This window comes from Trifolium pratense, linkage group LG5 (genome assembly GCF_020283565.1).
Source record: "Trifolium pratense cultivar HEN17-A07 linkage group LG5, ARS_RC_1.1, whole genome shotgun sequence".
Classification (NCBI taxonomy): Eukaryota; Viridiplantae; Streptophyta; class Magnoliopsida; order Fabales; family Fabaceae; genus Trifolium; species Trifolium pratense.
In genome coordinates, this window is record NC_060063.1 from 34477207 (window position 1) to 34498456 (window position 21250).

Below are 21250 nucleotides of genomic sequence, written 5' to 3' on the forward strand. Positions count from 1 at the left end.
TTTTGTCTGTCCACTCTTGAGAACGTGGGACATCAGACTTGTTAGCTGAATAAGGAAAGTCTTCTCTGCACATGGTCAAAGTGTCTGAAACTCTTACTTAGTTTTAGAAACAACCAAACTGCATCAAGACAAGCTGCTTGAAGACAAAAGGTTATCTACTTCAACGGTCTTTTATGCAACAACTCTTTTTCTGGTTATATATATACTAGAAGGATCAGTTGTATAAAAATATCATCATCAATTAATCAAGGATTACACACGCGCTCGAACAAACTCTGAATTACGAATACAAGCTCTGAACCTCTGAACTAGTGTTTTTGCACTCTTAGTCCAAATACTTTGTATTCATTGTATTTGCTCTTTAAGGTTCTCTTAAGAGCAGTTGTATTCTTTAATCTACTTTATTATCTCTGGTACTTGAGAAAAACTTAAGCTTGTGTGCTTAAGTGAGAAGTCTTAAGCTTGTGTGCTTGAGCATTGCTGTGAAGTCTCTTGCTTGTGTGCTTGAGCATTTGTAATCTTGTGTGATTATAGTGAATCCCTTGGAAGTGCAAGGGGACTGGACTACTCTTGTTTTGTGAGAGGAACCAGTATAAATTGCTTGTGTGCTTTCTCTATCTCTTATCTTGTTTTTATTTGTGTTACTTATCCGCTGCTAACTTAGTTAAGTTAAGAACTTGGGAAAAGTTTTAACTTGGCTAAAACACAATTCAACCCCCCCCCCCCCCCCCCCCCCCCCCCCCCCCCCCCCTTCTTGTGTTTTCACACCTTCAGAGCTTTGCACGTGAGAAAAAGTGCAGATTGGAGAATGTTCTCTGATCATTCTCATAAACTTGCAGTTTTCAATCAATTTAAGTGTAGTGATATATAATGAATGAGCTTTTGTTCCTGTCTATATTAATCACTCAAGAGCACTTGTTAGATCACAAAAAGATCAGAATTCACTAAAATATAATTAAGATGTTTATTATCTTTAAAACATCAAATTAGGATTTTGCCTCAACAAAAGTCCCCTTTTTTGGAACAAAATAGGTGACAGCAGCCAAAAAGTCCCAAATTCCCGTGTTTTACTATTTTATTTTAATTTATTTCTGTTTTTATAGTTTCAGAAAATTCCAAACTAATTTCCAAAATTCTTATTTTACTTAATTAGATTAAATTTCGTGTTTTTATATTTTTCTGAATCTATTTTAACCATATATCTTCTTTCGTTTTGTTTCATTAACAAGTCTGATTCTTACATAGTTTTTCTTTGCATACTTTATTTGATTCTAAACTTGTTTTTGATAACATGGCTGAACGAAGAACACTAAGGCAACTTGCTGCTCTTGATGTCAATTACAATGGTCTATGCATCCAATATACTGACGTTGATATTCCTTTTGAATTGAAATCTGGTTTGATACATTTGTTGCCCAAGTTTCATGGTCTTGCAGGTGAGGATCCGCATAAGCATTTGAAGGAATGTCAGGTTGTTTGTTCTATACTATTGAGGCCTGAAGGTATAACAGAGGATCATATCAAGCTTAGAGCCTTTCCATTCTCGCTCCAGGGTGCTGCCAAAGATTGGTTGTACTATCTTGAGCTGAATTCTATCACAACATGGAATGATTTGAAGAAGGTCTTTCTAGAGAGATATTTTCCCGCTTCTAGAGCTTCGTCAATCAAAAAAGAAATATGCGGCATTAGGCAGTGAAACGAATCATTGGCAGAATACTGGGAAAGATTCAAGCAGCTAGGTTTCCAGTTGTCCTCAACACCAGATGACCGAGCAATTACTCATCCAATATTTCTATGAGTGGTTGCTACCAATGGATAGAAACATTTTGGATGCTTCTAGTGGTGGAGCACTTGTTGATAAAACTCCAGCTGCTGCCAAGGCCTTTATTGAAAACATGTCACTTAACTCGCAACAGTTCACAACTAGAAATAATTTTGCGAGTGTGAATGAGATTCAGTCTTCCTCCTCCTCTACCAACAAGGCTCTAGAGACCAGAATCGATGAGCTCACCTCTCTAGTGAAACAATTTGCACTTAGTAAAGCCCAACCGACAAAAGTGTGTAGTATATGTACTTCTGCTGAGCACCCGACTGATTCATGCCCTATTCTATAAGATGAGTCGATCACTGAGTTGCCTCAAGCATACGCAACAAACCTTTACAATCGAGGCAACAATCAAAATAGGTACAACATGTAACACCCGAACCCATTAATGCTTTTTATTATGGCTAAAAAAAATTTGTTTTCTCAAAAACGACCACAGCGGATAAAATAAAGTTCTAGACTTAATTCAATTGATTGATAAATTGTTGGTTCGAGATATTACACTCCTCTTTTACAAAAAATATTACTAATTTGATTAATTAGTAAAACTCGCTTTATACAAAATAAATCTTCTTTATAAAGATACATTTTCCAAAGTAAATACAAATAGTCACAAAGACTCTATAAACTAAATACAACCCTTTCCCGTGTCACAATCAGAGCAGAGCTTCACCGACGACTCGACATCGATACCCACAAAACCTGTAGATCTGGACCCCCAACGGTCCAGCACATAACACATAAAAGAGAGTTAGACAACATACTCACAATATAAGTGTAAGGAAATGGTACTTAAACACTTCTCAATATTCATGCATATATCATACATCTATACACATTCACCAACATCTATCATTCCATTATAATCTACCAGACAAATTATAATTCAAACATCACTTATACGTCAACAATTATCACATAATCAATCATCCACAAAATACACCAAACATATAGTTTCACGTCGTCTCGGACAATACCAAAACATCAACAATTATCACATAACTCAATTACAAATAGGAATATACATAAAGTTCCTAATGTAATCTAACACCACAAATACATTGTTCAGATTATGGTCATGACGGACCCTGCGTTGTTCATTTTATAGTCATGACGGACTATGCTCCTCACATACGGATTAACAATCAACATTTACCAAGTATGTGTCAAACATCAATTATCATAAAATGCACATATAATCCCTAATGCAATCTAATGCTTCACATTCATGCTATGTCCTCTAGACACCTCTAATGCATGTGGTACCATCTTCTTTATTAGAGTATCTCACCTCTAATATCCTTCTTTATCGGATAAATATAATCCAATATCCTTCTTTATTGGAATATCCAATATCACATATATTCATGAATGCATGTATATGTTTTTCATGAATTCACTCACAATCATTTTAATTAGCATTAAGCTCTTCATTTACTAATGTGGAACACTATCCAACATTACTTCTTTATTAAGATAACACTATACCTTAATATTCTTCTTTATTAGAATAATATAATTCTAATATCCTTCTTTATTAAGTTGATTAACACCTTAATATACATCTTTGACATTTAAACAAACATCATCAACACAATCAACAACAATTATATTCCACACATATAATCAACAATTCATCACAATACAATTAATCATGGTTATAAACAATCAGTAGCATTTAAAACCACCAAACAACAGTTAATACCCCTACTATCACATAGAACCCCTACTATCATGCAAGAACCCTTACTAGCACATAGAACCCCTACTATCATGCAAGAACCCCTACTAGTACATAGAACCCCTACTATCATGCAAGAACCCCTACTAGCACATAGAACCCCTACTATCATGCAGATGACTCCTGCTAACACAGAGGATAGAAATCTACTCAAAAAATCCAAGTTTGATGTTCTAGATCCCAAATAAGTTTGTTTTCAAGTGTAACAAACATGTGTAAACACAAAAGGACAGTTCATTTCTCAGATCTACATCATAAACATTGAAAAGGTAAAGATTGAACACTTTTTCATCAAAACTCTCAAGAACACAAAGTTCTTGAGTTTAATCTTTCATAAACTCGTTTTTACCCATTAAATCCGTTCATTAATCATGTTAAAAGCATGTTAAACATATTAAGAACCTTAGGAACGATTTCCATCAAGAAAATCCGTTCTAAGCTAAAACGAAAATGGGGTGGAGGAAGTTCGGGTGAGGAGAAATCGACATTCTCCCCTTCCTCGAGTCACCCACGAATATGAAATCTACTCTCTTACCTGGATTCGAAGAAAACACGACGAAGATCTCGAATCTCTAGCTCTCCCCTTGCCCTAGCTCCTCAAGCTCTCTCCTCTCTCTCAAGAACACAAGAACAAAAGAGAAAAAATGAATTTCTCTTCTCCCTCTCATGGCCATATGGCGCCACACACACCTCACACAAGGCCTATTGGGCCTCAAGCCCAATTGGCTTGGCCCAATAACACGTTAACTCTCACTACTCGCTTAATAACTAAAGTACTCGATAAATAACTCAAGTTATTAACTTAATTAAAATGACACGTTAAATAAAATATTTTAACACATAAAAATAATAATATGAAAATTGGGTCGTTACAACTCTCCCCCACTTAAAAGATTTTCGCCCTCGAAAATTACGCTACTAAAACAACTCCAGATAACCCCTGTATCCGACCCTCCAACGAAACGCTCAAAACACTACACATTACCAAGTTTGACAAAATTAGTTTATCCCATCCAACACAATTTTTGTCCATTTATCAACAAGAGATCAAGGACGGCCAGTTCCTCAATTTGTCGATAGATAGTCAACAATCATGATATCGACATAAACCATTTTTATCAAACCGCTAAAACGTCAACTTCGCACGAAACATCTATAGACTCACATTCTACGGTACACATAATGTTACCCACAACAATTACAACTAATCGAACACACTCCGAAAAGATACTCCCGTGGAATACTCCATAACTCCACAAATCCTATAAGTCTCTGATTCCCTCATGGATCACTTAACCGTGTTACATCACCTATTCATATCGTATCTTATTCCAACTTATCACTCGATATTTCAATTCCAACAATCACTTGATGACCAACATTCTCAAATCTTCCTCGACACATCCTAGAAATTATCGTTTCTAACAGTCAAATTCCTTTTCTCACATAACTCTAGTCATTGAGTCGAATCCCAATACGACTATTCCGTCTCCGAGTAATCTCTCATCCAACCTTTGCATTCCTTAACGCAAACATTTCCTAATACCGCTCCTCATTAATTCCTTAGTAATTCGCTACTTCCAAATTAGACCACTGCCTAAAATTGGTTCTCCAAACAACCATAACGTCTATCTCGTTGATTCCAAAACGACATCTTCAACTCACCCAGAATCCATCTATCCATGTTCCCCATCATCTTGCATTGCAACAAGCATACTCTTCTCCTCTATTTATTCACTCATCGAATTCTTATTCACCTCCGACCTCTACCAATCATCATCTCTCTATGGACAGCTATCTTTAAACTCTTCCTTAGTACGTTCGATACCAAAATCAAACTCTTGAATTTAATCTACAAAGCTCCAAATATTCGTCATGTGATCTAACTCTATCCATTAAATTCTAATATAAAATACAAGGTCCTTCCAATATCAACTTTTTGTCTTAGTATTTGATAACACCGAAAAATGCACTATTTATTTAATAAAATTAGGTTAGTATTCTACTATTTCTTTGCATTTTTCGTAGTATTATTACTATTATTTTTATGTATTTCAGGAATGTCCGGAAACTACCAAATAATTTATAAGTTACAAAATAAATGCTAATAAAGAATTGGATCGGATCAGGAAGCAAAAAGGGAGGTGAATGCCAAAACAAACAAGTGCCAATTGGGCCACAAAAGCCACAATATAGCAGCCCAAATTGCAAGTGATGGCAGCCACATGTTTTATTTCAAAGAATGGGCACATAATGTGTAACAATATATGGCGCACGCCATATAGATCATGGTGGCCACCACATAAGTGTTTGTTTCCTTTTTCATAGGCACTTATCCCCCATTTTTGCGTACGCGACTTGCTATTTAATAGGAAGCAATTAACATGTGGCGATCGCCACTCTTCCAAAGTGGGCCGAATCACACGCACAATCTCAACGGAACAACAGGAAGAAAATATCTCCTTCTCGGTCTATAAATAGAAGACCCATAGGTTGTTATTTTGCGGATAAGTTTGATTATTAGAATTTAAGAGCAGATAGAAAATATTTTACTTCCTTGTTTTCAATTCAGTTTAGCATTCAAGCTTGTTCCGGTGACATTGTTTTCAATTCCAGTTTATTAAGGTTCTAATCTCTTGTTCTATTTATTTTATTTTATTTTATTTATTTGTTACAATTTGTTCACTGTTCTTTTAATTCAGTCACTGTTTGTTCAAGTTTTACATCTTCCAGTACCTATAGTTACTTTATTTATGTTAATGTTTATTTATTTAATTATTATGTTTTTACTTGCAACTATGTATAACTAATTTATTGAAACTGGAATGTGAAATTGGAAGCTAATTTGGATTCGATGGTTAATTTGTTTACTTAATATTTTAAACTAGTTTTCTGTATCAGTTTTTAATAATTAAATTAAAGATTTTGCACGAGAGTGAAAATCAAATAAGGTATAAATTAATAGCGCGACAGTGTGAGATTTATATCGGATAGTAAAAACTGAACATTATTTTTAAACACCGCGACAGCTCTTTAAAGATAATTAAACTATATTAGTTTTCAAAAAGTATTTTATAAATAGATGTGAGAGCGAGAATGAAGCATTCATTTATATAATATAGTATCAGTTCAATAGCGCGACGGCGTGAGACTATATTTTTAAACTAATGTTGTTTTGAGAAAACTAGATCTTTTTAATTAAATTGAATTGATTTTCAAAAAGTATTTTTATAAGTAAGTGCGAGAGCGAAAGTGAAACATTTATTTTATATCTATACGATATTACTCAATAGCGCGAGAGTGTGAGACGCGTATCTTTTAATCAATTTAGTTTATTAAAAAGTAACATAATTTCAAAACGCAGTTTAATTACCGAATCCATTTAGGCGACTAAAATCACATTCCGGTTTAGTTTTATCCTTTTTTAAAAAAGTCAAATTTATTTTAGTTATTAATTAGAATTCCTCTTTTGATTAAAGCCTTGACCTTACGATTTATTAAAAACAAGCGAATTATTGAGAAAATAGTCCCTGTGGGATCGATATCTTTTAAAACTACACGATAGATCTGTGCACTTGCAGAGTTATCGCATCAAGTTTTTGGCGCCGTTGCCGGGGACTAATTTAGTCAATTTTCGCTAATTAGTTTTTAATTTGTGACGATTAAGGCAACCCTTTTACTTAGGTTGTATGCCCAGTACTCGTACCTCCGAGGAATCATTAGAACAACCTATCTCAGAAATAGAGCGTTATATTCATTTACAACGCCGAATCCGCGAATTTCAAAAACAATTTAACCTCATACCGATGGCTCAACGCGAACGTCCTCTCAAGGACTATGCCGTTCCCTCCGAAGAGGAACCTCATTCGAGTATCGCGCCCCCTAACATCGAAGCAAGGAACTTCGAATTGAAACCCGCGCTGTTGCAAATCGTGCAACAAAACCAATTCTCTGGTTCGCCCACGGAGGATCCGAACCTTCACCTCTCAGTGTTTGTGCAGTACGCAGACACGATAAAAGCCAATGGTGTCGAACCCGAAGCAATACGACTCCGTCTTTTCCCGTTCTCTTTAAGAGACAGAGCTAGAGCTTGGCTTCAAGCTCTACCTTCGAACTCCATCACTACATGGAACGAACTGAAGAAACAGTTCTTGGCCAGATATTTCCCGCCAAGTAAGACAGCTATGTTAAGAGCCCAAATCAACGGATTTAGGCAAAAAGAAGGAGAATCACTTTTCGAAGCATGGGAAAGATACAAGGATATGATGAGACTCTGTCCACACCATGGTTTAGAAAAATGGCTTATTATCCATACCTTCTATAATGGGCTGCTATATAACACTAGACTCACCATAGATGCGGCCGCCGGTGGAGCATTGATGGATAAACCTTACCAAGAAGCCACCCAGCTTATAGAAAACATGGCCCAAAACCATTATCAATGGGGAAGCGAACACGCTGCATTAGAGAAATCCCAGACGAAAGGCGGTATGTACGAAGTAAGCGGCATAGACCATGTCAATGCCAAAATAGAAGCCCTTTCTCAAAAGATAGAGAGTTTAACTCTATCTCCCGCGGCTACCATAGCCGCAGTACAACCGAACTGCGAACTATGTGGAATTCCCGGACACATAACCTCTGAATGTCAATTACTAGCCGGACTCGACCAAGTAAATTATGTGCAAGGAAACCCGTACCCCAACACGTACAACCCCGGGTGGAAAAATCATCCAAGCCTCTCCTATAAGAATAATAATGCTTTGTTTGCGCCTAGTACTCCACCAGGCTTCCAAAACCAAATAGGAGCCCCTGTTGCTCCCGTTACCCCTGAAAAGTCAAACTTTGAACTTATGATGGAGAATTTTGTCCTAGCTCAGACTCAACAAAATAAGGAATTCATGAACCAAAATATTCACACTAATGAGTTGATTAAGCAATTAGCTAATAAAATCGATTCCATTTCCACTCATAATAAGATGCTAGAAACTCAAATTTCTCAAGTGGCTCAACAACAGGCAGCTACAGCTGCCCCAGCCGGAACACTACTCGGCCAACCGCAACCAAATCCCAAGGGCCACGTTAACGCTATAACGCTGCGAAGCGGAGGAGAGTTAGAAGATCCCGTTGCTAAAAGAGTTAGAGCGAGAGACTTAGGAAAAAATGTAGCGAAAGACTCAGAGAGTGTAACTGACAAGGACACTGAGAGAGAACCGATAGCAGTGGAGGATGGACAAACATCGCAGGCCAAAGAGGTGATTGAGAATGATCAAGAAAAACCATATGTACCCCCTCCTCCTTACAAACCTCCTATCCCATATCCTCAAAGACTTGCCAAATCTAAGAATCCAGGGCAGTTTGAGAAATTTATCGAGATGCTCAAAAGGCTTCATATTGACATACCCTTCATTGAGGCTATAACCCAAATACCTTCCTATGCCAAATTCTTAAAAGAAATTCTTTCAAACAAGCGAAAGATTGAAGACATTGGGCAAGTTGAATGCAATGCGATCAGTGAAAACAAGCTAGCCCCAAAACTCGAGGACCCAGGAAACTTTTCTATTCCTTGCATTGTTGGTAGATATGTCATAGATAAAGCCCTTTGTGATCTAGGAGCAAGTGTAAGTTTGATGCCTCTATCTATCTGCAAGAGGCTCGGACTTGGAGACTTAAAACCTACTAAGATGTCCTTACAGTTGGCTGACAGATCTATCAAATACCCATTAGGAATACTGGAAAATGTTCCAGTAAGGATCGGCCAACTGTTTATCCCTACTGATTTTGTGATCATGGACATTAGGGAAGACATTGATATTCCAATTCTGTTAGGTAGACCTTTCTTAGCTACTGCGGGCGCTATAATAAATGTAAAGAAAGGGAAGCTTACCTTTGAGGTTGGGGATGAGAAAATCGAATTCATACTGTCTCAATTCATGAAAGGCCCCACCTTTAAGAACTCTTGTTGTAGACTCGAGAAAGTTGAAGGACATATCGATAAACCCACCTATGAACAAGTCCCTCCCGACATACTAAAATCCCACCCAGTAAATGATATCTTCCAGAATACGAAACACAAAGAGGGTGAGGATTATGAGAATATGCTAGGTGGATTTCGTGATACTCATGACCAGATTTTTAAAGAATGCCAAATGCTGGCGCATGGGAAGATTCACACAGTGGAGAAGAAACTCCCACCTTCTCTCACCAGAAAGAAAGCAAAAGGGAAAGCACCTATTAGATGGTTGGATGTGTTCAAATGGATCTCTAAGAATGTTGAGTACAGTGTTAAGGATATCAGTCTGAAAGAGGCGCCCTCTTGATTTAAGGGTCGTGCAAAGTCGAGCTAACCGACTTTAAACAAAGCGCTGCGTGGGAGGCAACCCACGAGTTTTTAATTTAATGTTTTCATTTGAATTTGCAGAAAATAACGAGATCGATCGCTTGAGGCGTAAATCTCCAGGTTTTGCACTCCAATTCTACTCTATAGTCGCCACAGTGAGGACACTGTTGAATTTAAGTTTAGGGGAGCATTTCACTGCTTTTATTTATTTTCAGTCATTTCAATTTCCATTAGTTTATTTCCCTTTTCGCATAATAAAAAAATTAAATCTATAGTGTTTTCTTTGGTTTTTCTAAATTTTTCCTTTTCTTGAGCCAATTTAAAATTTTTTCTAAAGATTTAGGACAATTATTCACTTTGAAAGTATATAGGTTAAGAAAGGACGAGAGGCTAAGTTAAGAAATTAGGGAATTTTACAACAAAATCGGTATTTTTCCAACACCCATAAGTCTCCCTAGTATAGATATCAATTTGAATACCCATTGTGCCAAAATCTCCTAATTTAAATTTGTGGATTCCTTTAGTAGTTTATTTACCAGTCGGACACCATTTATAGTCACACATTAAGTAAGTTTGTCGATGAATATAAGCGAATCATCAATGTAATTTAAAGGTCATACTGTGGTAATACGGTTAAACCTTGAAAAAAAAAAATATATATGAATATTTGCTTATGAAAGCAATACAAAATTTGCATCATCAAGCTAAATTGCGAGTTGAAAAAGATGAATAAAATCGCTAACCGACATTCTTACCATGTGTGTGACATAGATAAAGGGTCTTAATGTGACTGTCTAGAATGAAAAAGGATTAAACAAAGGAGAAGATCTAGATTTTAGTACAACGGCATGATCCGAATTCGGTATGTATAAGAGGGAGAACTTTGTGTGTCGTTGAAATACCCTTCTTGATTGAATAAGCACCTAATTAATTAGTCTTAGCTGATTTGAATTTCTGACCACGTATGAGTATTTGTGGTATTGCTTTTCTAAGTCTACATTTATGAATTGCTTAGTATTTTAAATATTTTCCATATGCAAGCTAAATTGCTTGAGGACAAGCAATGGTTCAAGTTTAGGGGAGTTTGATAACACCGAAAAATGCACTATTTATTTAATAAAATTAGGTTAGTATTCTACTATTTCTTTGCATTTTTCGTAGTATTATTACTATTATTTTTATGTATTTCAGGAATGTCCGGAAACTACCAAATAATTTATAAGTTACAAAATAAATGCTAATAAAGAATTGGATCGGATCAGGAAGCAAAAAGGGAGGTGAATGCCAAAACAAACAAGTGCCAATTGGGCCACAAAAGCCACAATATAGCAGCCCAAATTGCAAGTGATGGCAGCCACATGTTTTATTTCAAAGAATGGGCACATAATGTGTAACAATATATGGCGCACGCCATATAGATCATGGTGGCCACCACATAAGTGTTTGTTTCCTTTTTCTTAGGCACTTATCCCCCATTTTTGCGTACGCGACTTGCTATTTAATAGGAAGCAATTAACATGTGGCGATCGCCACTCTTCCAAAGTGGGCCGAATCACACGCACAATCTCAACGGAACAACAGGAAGAAAATATCTCCTTCTCGGTCTATAAATAGAAGACCCATAGGTTGTTATTTTGCGGATAAGTTTGATTATTAGAATTTAAGAGCAGATAGAAAATATTTTACTTCCTTGTTTTCAATTCAGTTTAGCATTCAAGCTTGTTCCGGTGACATTGTTTTCAATTCCAGTTTATTAAGGTTCTAATCTCTTGTTCTATTTATTTTATTTTATTTTATTTATTTGTTACAATTTGTTCACTGTTCTTTTAATTCAGTCACTGTTTGTTCAAGTTTTACATCTTCCAGTACCTATAGTTACTTTATTTATGTTAATGTTTATTTATTTAATTATTATGTTTTTACTTGCAACTATGTATAACTAATTTATTGAAACTGGAATGTGAAATTGGAAGCTAATTTGGATTCGATGGTTAATTTGTTTACTTAATATTTTAAACTAGTTTTCTGTATCAGTTTTTAATAATTAAATTAAAGATTTTGCACGAGAGTGAAAATCAAATAAGGTATAAATTAATAGCGCGACAGTGTGAGATTTATATCGGATAGTAAAAACTGAACATTATTTTTAAACACCGCGACAGCTCTTTAAAGATAATTAAACTATATTAGTTTTCAAAAAGTATTTTATAAATAGATGTGAGAGCGAGAATGAAGCATTCATTTATATAATATAGTATCAGTTCAATAGCGCGACGGCGTGAGACTATATTTTTAAACTAATGTTGTTTTGAGAAAACTAGATCTTTTTAATTAAATTGAATTGATTTTCAAAAAGTATTTTTATAAGTAAGTGCGAGAGCGAAAGTGAAACATTTATTTTATATCTATACGATATTACTCAATAGCGCGAGAGTGTGAGACGCGTATCTTTTAATCAATTTAGTTTATTAAAAAGTAACATAATTTCAAAACGCAGTTTAATTACCGAATCCATTTAGGCGACTAAAATCACATTCCGGTTTAGTTTTATCCTCTTTTAAAAAAGTCAAATTTATTTTAGTTATTAATTAGAATTCCTCTTTTGATTAAAGCCTTGACCTTACGATTTATTAAAAACAAGCGAATTATTGAGAAAATAGTCCCTGTGGGATCGATATCTTTTAAAACTACACGATAGATCTGTGCACTTGCAGAGTTATCGCATCAGTATTCTTACTAATGACTCCTTGTCTACTCCCAATATGACATCCCTATAAAATTTCCAAAAATTCTCGTCCAAAAATACACTTTAAGTTATACACCAAATTACTACCAACATGACCTCATATTACTCTTTCTCTACACGTTCTCCAACGGCTAATTTTCTTATTTCAAATCATTCTAAGACGTTACTACTCACTTAGCTTCATCTCAACCTCCAAGACTCTACGTTCTCGTTCAACATGTGACACCAATTGTCCGGTCATTATCCAAATCCAATTATTCTCTCTTTGACAACTTCTCACAAAATCCTTCGAATCGTTATCCTACTTCCATCTTCGAATAAACTCGATTATTCATACGATCCTTACTTCCAATGATTCAACAATCATACTCATCCTATCACAGTTCCTCTTAATTCCATTCTAATCTCATTTGAGAATTCACTTCTTTTTCCTTGATTAATTAACACTAACGGTTCACTAATTTCAATATCTATTTCTCAAGCTTCTCAAACCTCTTCTAGAAATCACCTCGCACACTAGGCTTAGAACCCCGAATTGTTCAACCAATTCAAGCTACTACCAAATGCACGACTCACATAAAACTTCTTACTCAAGAATCCGGTACAACATCCGATCCACTTAGATGACAACTTAATTCGAAATCATCATCTCCTCAAGAATCTTAATCACTCCCTCTTCTTCATATTCGACTCCTTTCGATCAAACAGATACTCCAACTTTGGTCCACAAAACACGCCTCCATACTTTTAGCGCAACACACGATCTCCAACTGTTCTGAATACTCTTCATCTCAGTTAGCCAATCTCACTAACGGCCCTATGGCGAAACACTTGGTCTTACAACTTCCCTCCTAGTAGTTTCTCACAACTTGTTGCTCCTATTCATTCCACTTCGAACAACGTCACCACTTCCTGAATATTCCGCTTCAAGAGCATCTCTACTCATCTCATCTTCCCACATTCAAAACATCTCGGAGGGATATAACCTTCTCCCCCACTTATCTCAAACACACCTACACTCTTCCACTATAACTTCTGGTGTTCACACCTAACGGTTCTATCGTCTCTAAACATATTCTTCCTAAGAAGAAACTAGTATCGACATCGTTTACACGCATGTCGCATACAAGGGACAAAACCTAACCCACGATACCTAAACACTTACACAAAATCATGCAAGCATCCAAGTAGCCTATACTTCCCTCACTTTTCAAAGTTAGGAAATCAAAACAACACAAGAAAAATGAACATTGCAACGCAATAATTCATATTCACATTTATTCTAGTCCTAACAATACAAAAAAACAAGAATCTCACATCTAATCAACTTAGGACAAGACATCAACAAAATAAATTTCTTGTCTGGCTCCCTCGCTTAGCAAAAGCTAGCGAGCTCCCGGCGAGACAAGTCAAAAACATTCACAGGATTTAGCAAGACTTAGCGAGACTCAGCGAGGTTCATTCTTCGCCTAGCGAGCACATCCAAAATCTGGGTGCTCTGCTACGGTTTTGAACTTACGCCCACTAAAATCTCGTTTTCTCGACTCACCTATCCACAAAATTCAAAACTTCAAGCATATAACATCATAATAGACTTGAAAGTACAATTATAATCATGCATCAACAATCACAACATAGAATTATGAGATCTTCATGTTTTTACTCATAAAACGCATAGCAATTCAAGTTCCTAGTATTAGTCTAGTACATGTTATAAACAAAACATATATCAACCACATACTATAATACACTAACATCCTATTCTTCTCACTATTTTGAAAAATTTAATTTTCACTTACCCAAAAGAAAATAACTCTATATTTTCACCAAAATCTTCAAGAAATAATATTAGTTTTTAAAATTATTTCAAATCGTCATCACCACAAGCAGTTTTATATCATGCCGGATCATCACATGCAGTTTTATATCATGCCGGATCGTCAACAATTAGCAAATAAGCATCAATCAACCAAGTTTAAACTACACAAAGGTTAAACTCTAAGCATATACAACTATTATAAACATAGAAGTATAGCACTCACACCACTACTCAACAAAAGAATGGATCGATTAATCCAATTCACACACTCATAGTTCCTAAATGAACAGCATAAGTGATTCCACAAAACAAACACAACAAAATTGTTAGACAAACACGACTGGCACACAACACTCACTTGGTCTGACTGCACAGACCTGCTCTGATCGACACATAACCCACACAGTCCGAAGACAACGGGGCTCTGATACCAATTGTAACACCCGAACCCATTAATGCTTTTATTATGGCTAAAAAAATTTGTTTTCTCAAAAACGACACAGCGGATAAAATAAAGTTCTAGACTTAATTCAATTGATTGATAAATTGTTGGTTCGAGATATTACACTCCTCTTTACAAAAATATTACTAATTTGATTAATTAGTAAAACTCGCTTTATACAAAATAAATCTTCTTTATAAAGATACATTTTCCAAAGTAAATACAAATAGTCACAAAGACTCTATAAACTAAATACAACCCTTTCCCGTGTCACAATCAGAGCGGAGCTTCACCGACGACTCGACATCGATACCCACAAAACCTGTAGATCTGGACCCCCAACGGTCCAGCACATAACACATAAAAGAGAGTTAGACAACATACTCACAATATAAGTGTAAGTAAATGGTACTTAAACACTTCTCAATATTCATGCATATATCATACATCTATACACATTCACCAACATCTATCATTCCATTATAATCTACCAGACAAATTATAATTCAAACATCACTTATACGTCAACAATTATCACATAATCAATCATCCACAAAATACACCAAACATATAGTTTCACGTCGTCTCGGACAATACCAAAACATCAACAATTATCACATAACTCAATTACAAATAGGAATATACATAAAGTTCCTAATGTAATCTAACACCACAAATACATTGTTCAGATTATGGTCATGACGGACCCTGCGTTGTTCATTTTATAGTCATGACGGACTATGCTCCTCACATACGGATTAACAATCAACATTTACCAAGTATGTGTCAAACATCATTTATCATAAAATGCACATATAATCCCTAATGCAATCTAATGCTTCACATTCATGCTATGTCCTCTAGACACCTCTAATGCATGTGGTACCATCTTCTTTATTAGAGTATCTCACCTCTAATATCCTTCTTTATCGGATAAATATAATCCGATATCCTTCTTTATTGGAATATCCAATATCACATATATTCATGAATGCATGTATATGTTTTTCATGAATTCACTCACAATCATTTTAATTAGCATTAAGCTCTTCATTTACTAATGTGGAACACTATCCAACATTACTTCTTTATTAAGATAACACTATACCTTAATATTCTTCTTTATTAGAATAATATAATTCTAATATCCTTCTTTATTAAGTTGATTAACACCTTAATATACTTCTTTGACATTTAAACAAACATCATCAACACAATCAACAACAATTATATTCCACACATATAATCAACAATTCATCACAATACAATTAATCATGGTTATAAACAATCAGTAGCATTTAAAACCACCAAACAATAGTTCAGGTAATACCCCTACTAACACAGAGTACCCCTACTATACCAGAGGACCCCTACTACACATGTAGTTCAGGTAATACCCCTACTATCACATAGAACCCCTACTATCATGCAAGAACCCTTACTAGCACATAGAACCCCTACTATCATGCAAGAACCCCTACTAGTACATAGAACCCCTACTATCATGCAAGAACCCCTACTAGCACATAGAACCCCTACTATCATGCAGATGACTCCTGCTAACACAGAGGATAGAAATCTACTCAAAAAATCCAAGTTTGATGTTCTAGATCCCAAATAAGTTTGTTTTCAAGTGTAACAAACATGTGTAAACACAAAAGGACAGTTCATTTCTCAGATCTACATCATAAACATTGAAAAGGTAAAGATTGAACACTTTTTCATCAAAACTCTCAAGAACACAAAGTTCTTGAGTTTAATCTTTCATAAACTCGTTTTTACCCATTAAATCCGTTCATTAATCATGTTAAAAGCATGTTAAACATATTAAGAACCTTAGGAACGATTTCCATCAAGAAAATCCGTTCTAAGCTAAAACGAAAATGGGGTGGAGGAAGTTCGGGTGAGGAGAAATCGACATTCTCCCCTTCCTCGAGTCACCCACGAATATGAAATCTACTCTCTTACCTGGATTCGAAGAAAACACGACGAAGATCTCGAATCTCTAGCTCTCCCCTTGCCCTAGCTCCTCAAGCTCTCTCCTCTCTCTCAAGAACACAAGAACAAAAGAGAAAAAATGAATTTCTCTTCTCCCTCTCATGACCATATGGCGCCACACACACCTCACACAAGGCCTATTGGGCCTCAAGCCCAATTGGCTTGGCCCAATAACACGTTAACTCTCACTACTCGCTTAATAACTAAAGTACTCGATAAATAACTCAAGTTATTAACTTAATTAAAATGACACGTTAAATAAAATATTTTAACACATAAAAATAATAATATGAAAATTGGGTCGTTACAACTCTCCCCCACTTAAAAGATTTTCGCCCTCGAAAATTACGCTACTAAAACAACTCCAGATAACCCCTGTATCCGACCCTCCAACGAAACGCTCAAAACACTACACATTACCAAGTTTGACAAAATTAGTTTATCCCATCCAACACAATTTTTGTCCATTTATCAACAAGAGATCAAGGACGGCCAGTTCCTCAATTTGTCGATAGATAGTCAACAATCATGATATCGACATAAACCATTTTTATCAAACCGCTAAAACGTCAACTTCGCACGAAACATCTATAGACTCACATTCTACGGTACACATAATGTTACCCACAACAATTACAACTAATCGAACACACTCCGAAAAGATACTCCCGTGGAATACTCCATAACTCCACAAATCCTATAAGTCTCTGATTCCCTCATGGATCACTTAACCGTGTTACATCACCTATTCATATCGTATCTTATTCCAACTTATCACTCGATATTTCAATTCCAACAATCACTTGATGATCAACATTCTCAAATCTTCCTCGACACATCCTAGAAATTATCGTTTCTAACAGTCAAATTCCTTTTCTCACATAACTCTAGTCATTGAGTCGAATCCCAATACGACTATTCCGTCTCCGAGTAATCTCTCATCCAACCTTTGCATTCCTTAACGCAAACATTTCCTAATACCGCTCCTCATTAATTCCTTAGTAATTCGCTACTTCCAAATTAGACCACTGCCTAAAATTGGTTCTCCAAACAACCATAACGTCTATCTCGTTGATTCCAAAACGACATCTTCAACTCACCCAGAATCCATCTATCCATGTTCCCCATCATCTTGCATTGCAACAAGCATACTCTTCTCCTCTATTTATTCACTCATCGAATTCTTATTCACCTCCGACCTCTACCAATCATCATCTCTCTATGGACAGCTATCTTTAAACTCTTCCTTAGTACGTTCGATACCAAAATCAAACTATTGAATTTAATCTACAAAGCTCCAATTTGCACTTAGTAAAGCCCAACCGACAAAAGTGTGTAGTATATGTACTTCTGCTGAGCACCCGACTGATTCATGCCCTATTCTGTAAGATGAGTCGATCACTGAGTTGCCTCAAGCATACGCAACAAACCTTTACAATCGAGGCAACAATCAAAATAGGTACAACATGTAACACCCGAACCCATTAATGCTTTTATTATGGCTAAAAAAATTTGTTTTCTCAAAAACGACACAGCGGATAAAATAAAGTTCTAGACTTAATTCAATTGATTGATAAATTGTTGGTTCGAGATATTACACTCCTCTTTACAAAAATATTACTAATTTGATTAATTAGTAAAACTCGCTTTATACAAAATAAATCTTCTTTATAAAGATACATTTTCCAAAGTAAATACAAATAGTCACAAAGACTCTATAAACTAAATACAACCCTTTCCCGTGTCACAATCAGAGCGGAGCTTCACCGACGACTCGACATCGATACCCACAAAACCTGTAGATCTGGACCCCCAACGGTCCAGCACATAACACATAAAAGAGAGTTAGACAACATACTCACAATATAAGTGTAAGTAAATGGTACTTAAACACTTCTCAATATTCATGCATATATCATACATTATACACATTCACCAACATCTATCATTCCATTATAATCTACCAGACAAATTATAATTCAAACATCACTTATACGTCAACAATTATCACATAATCAATCATCCACAAAATACACCAAACATATAGTTTCACGTCGTCTCGGACAATACCAAAACATCAACAATTATCACATAACTCAATTACAAATAGGAATATACATAAAGTTCCTAATGTAATCTAACACCACAAATACATTGTTCAGATTATGGTCATGACGGACCCTGCGTTGTTCATTTTATAGTCATGACGGACTATGCTCCTCACATACGGATTAACAATCAACATTTACCAAGTATGTGTCAAACATCATTTATCATAAAATGCACATATAATCCCTAATGCAATCTAATGCTTCACATTCATGCTATGTCCTCTAGACACCTCTAATGCATGTGGTACCATCTTCTTTATTAGAGTATCTCACCTCTAATATCCTTCTTTATCGGATAAATATAATCCGATATCCTTCTTTATTGGAATATCCAATATCACATATATTCATGAATGCATGTATATGTTTTTCATGAATTCACTCACAATCATTTTAATTAGCATTAAGCTCTTCATTTACTAATGTGGAACACTATCCAACATTACTTCTTTATTAAGATAACACTATACCTTAATATTCTTCTTTATTAGAATAATATAATTCTAATATCCTTCTTTATTAAGTTGATTAACACCTTAATATACTTCTTTGACATTTAAACAAACATCATCAACACAATCAACAACAATTATATTCCACACATATAATCAACAATTCATCACAATACAATTAATCATGGTTATAAACAATCAGTAGCATTTAAAACCACCAAACAATAGTTCAGGTAATACCCCTACTAACACAGAGTACCCCTACTATACCAGAGGACCCCTACTACACATGTAGTTCAGGTAATACCCCTACTATCACATAGAACCCCTACTATCATGCAAGAACCCTTACTAGCACATAGAACCCCTACTATCATGCAAGAACCCCTACTAGTACATAGAACCCCTACTATCATGCAAGAACCCCTACTAGCACATAGAACCCCTACTATCATGCAGATGACTCCTGCTAACACAGAGGATAGAAATCTACTCAAAAAATCCAAGTTTGATGTTCTAGATCCCAAATAAGTTTGTTTTCAAGTGTAACAAACATGTGTAAACACAAAAGGACAGTTCATTTCTCAGATCTACATCATAAACATTGAAAAGGTAAAGATTGAACACTTTTTCATCAAAACTCTCAAGAACACAAAGTTCTTGAGTTTAATCTTTCATAAACTCGTTTTTACCCATTAAATCCGTTCATTAATCATGTTAAAAGCATGTTAAACATATTAAGAACCTTAGGAACGATTTCCATCAAGAAAATCCGTTCTAAGCTAAAACGAAAATGGGGTGGAGGAAGTTCGGGTGAGGAGAAATCGACATTCTCCCCTTCCTCGAGTCACCCACGAATATGAAATCTACTCTCTTACCTGGATTCGAAGAAAACACGACGAAGATCTCGAATCTCTAGCTCTCCCCTTGCCCTAGCTCCTCAAGCTCTCTCCTCTCTCTCAAGAACACAAGAACAAAAGAGAAAAAATGAATTTCTCTTCTCCCTCTCATGACCATATGGCGCCACACACACCTCACACAAGGCCTATTGGGCCTCAAGCCCAATTGGCTTGGCCCAATAACACGTTAACTCTCACTACTCGCTTAATAACTAAAGTACTCGATAAATAACTCAAGTTATTAACTTAATTAAAATGACACGTTAAATAAAATATTTTAACACATAAAAATAATAATATGAAAATTGGGTCGTTACAACTCTCCCCCACTTAAAAGATTTTCGCCCTCGAAAATTACGCTACTAAAACAACTCCAGATAACCCCTGTATCCGACCCTCCAACGAAACGCTCAAAACACTACACATTACCAAGTTTGACAAAATTAGTTTATCCCATCCAACACAATTTTTGTCCATTTATCAACAAGAGATCAAGGACGGCCAGTTCCTCAATTTGTCGATAGATAGTCAACAATCATGATATCGACATAAACCATTTTTATCAAACCGCTAAAACGTCAACTTCGCACGAAACATCTATAGACTCACATTCTACGGTACACATAATGTTACCCACAACAATTACAACTAATCGAACACACTCCGAAAAGATACTCCCGTGGAATACTCCATAACTCCACAAATCCTATAAGTCTCTGATTCCCTCATGGATCACTTAACCGTGTTACATCACCTATTCATATCGTATCTTATTCCAACTTATCACTCGATATTTCAATTCCAACAATCACTTGATGATCAACATTCTCAAATCTTCCTCGACACATCCTAGAAATTATCGTTTCTAACAGTCAAATTC

The 21250-nt window shown here is 35.7% G+C and overlaps 1 protein-coding gene and 1 non-coding gene across 2 annotated transcripts; one reads left to right on the top strand and one right to left on the bottom strand.

The window, feature by feature from the left end:
- Window positions 1–7372: 7372 nt before the first annotated feature.
- Window positions 7373–9883, top strand: LOC123886496. Its single transcript, XM_045935813.1, has one exon. It carries the CDS (start codon window positions 7373–7375, stop codon window positions 9881–9883), a length of 2511 nt encoding a protein of 836 aa, XP_045791769.1.
- LOC123887779 lies at window positions 7751–7857 on the bottom strand. Its single transcript, XR_006801776.1, has one exon. It is a non-coding gene; the product is annotated as a small nucleolar RNA R71 (small nucleolar RNA).
- Window positions 9884–21250: the final 11367 nt, after the last annotated feature.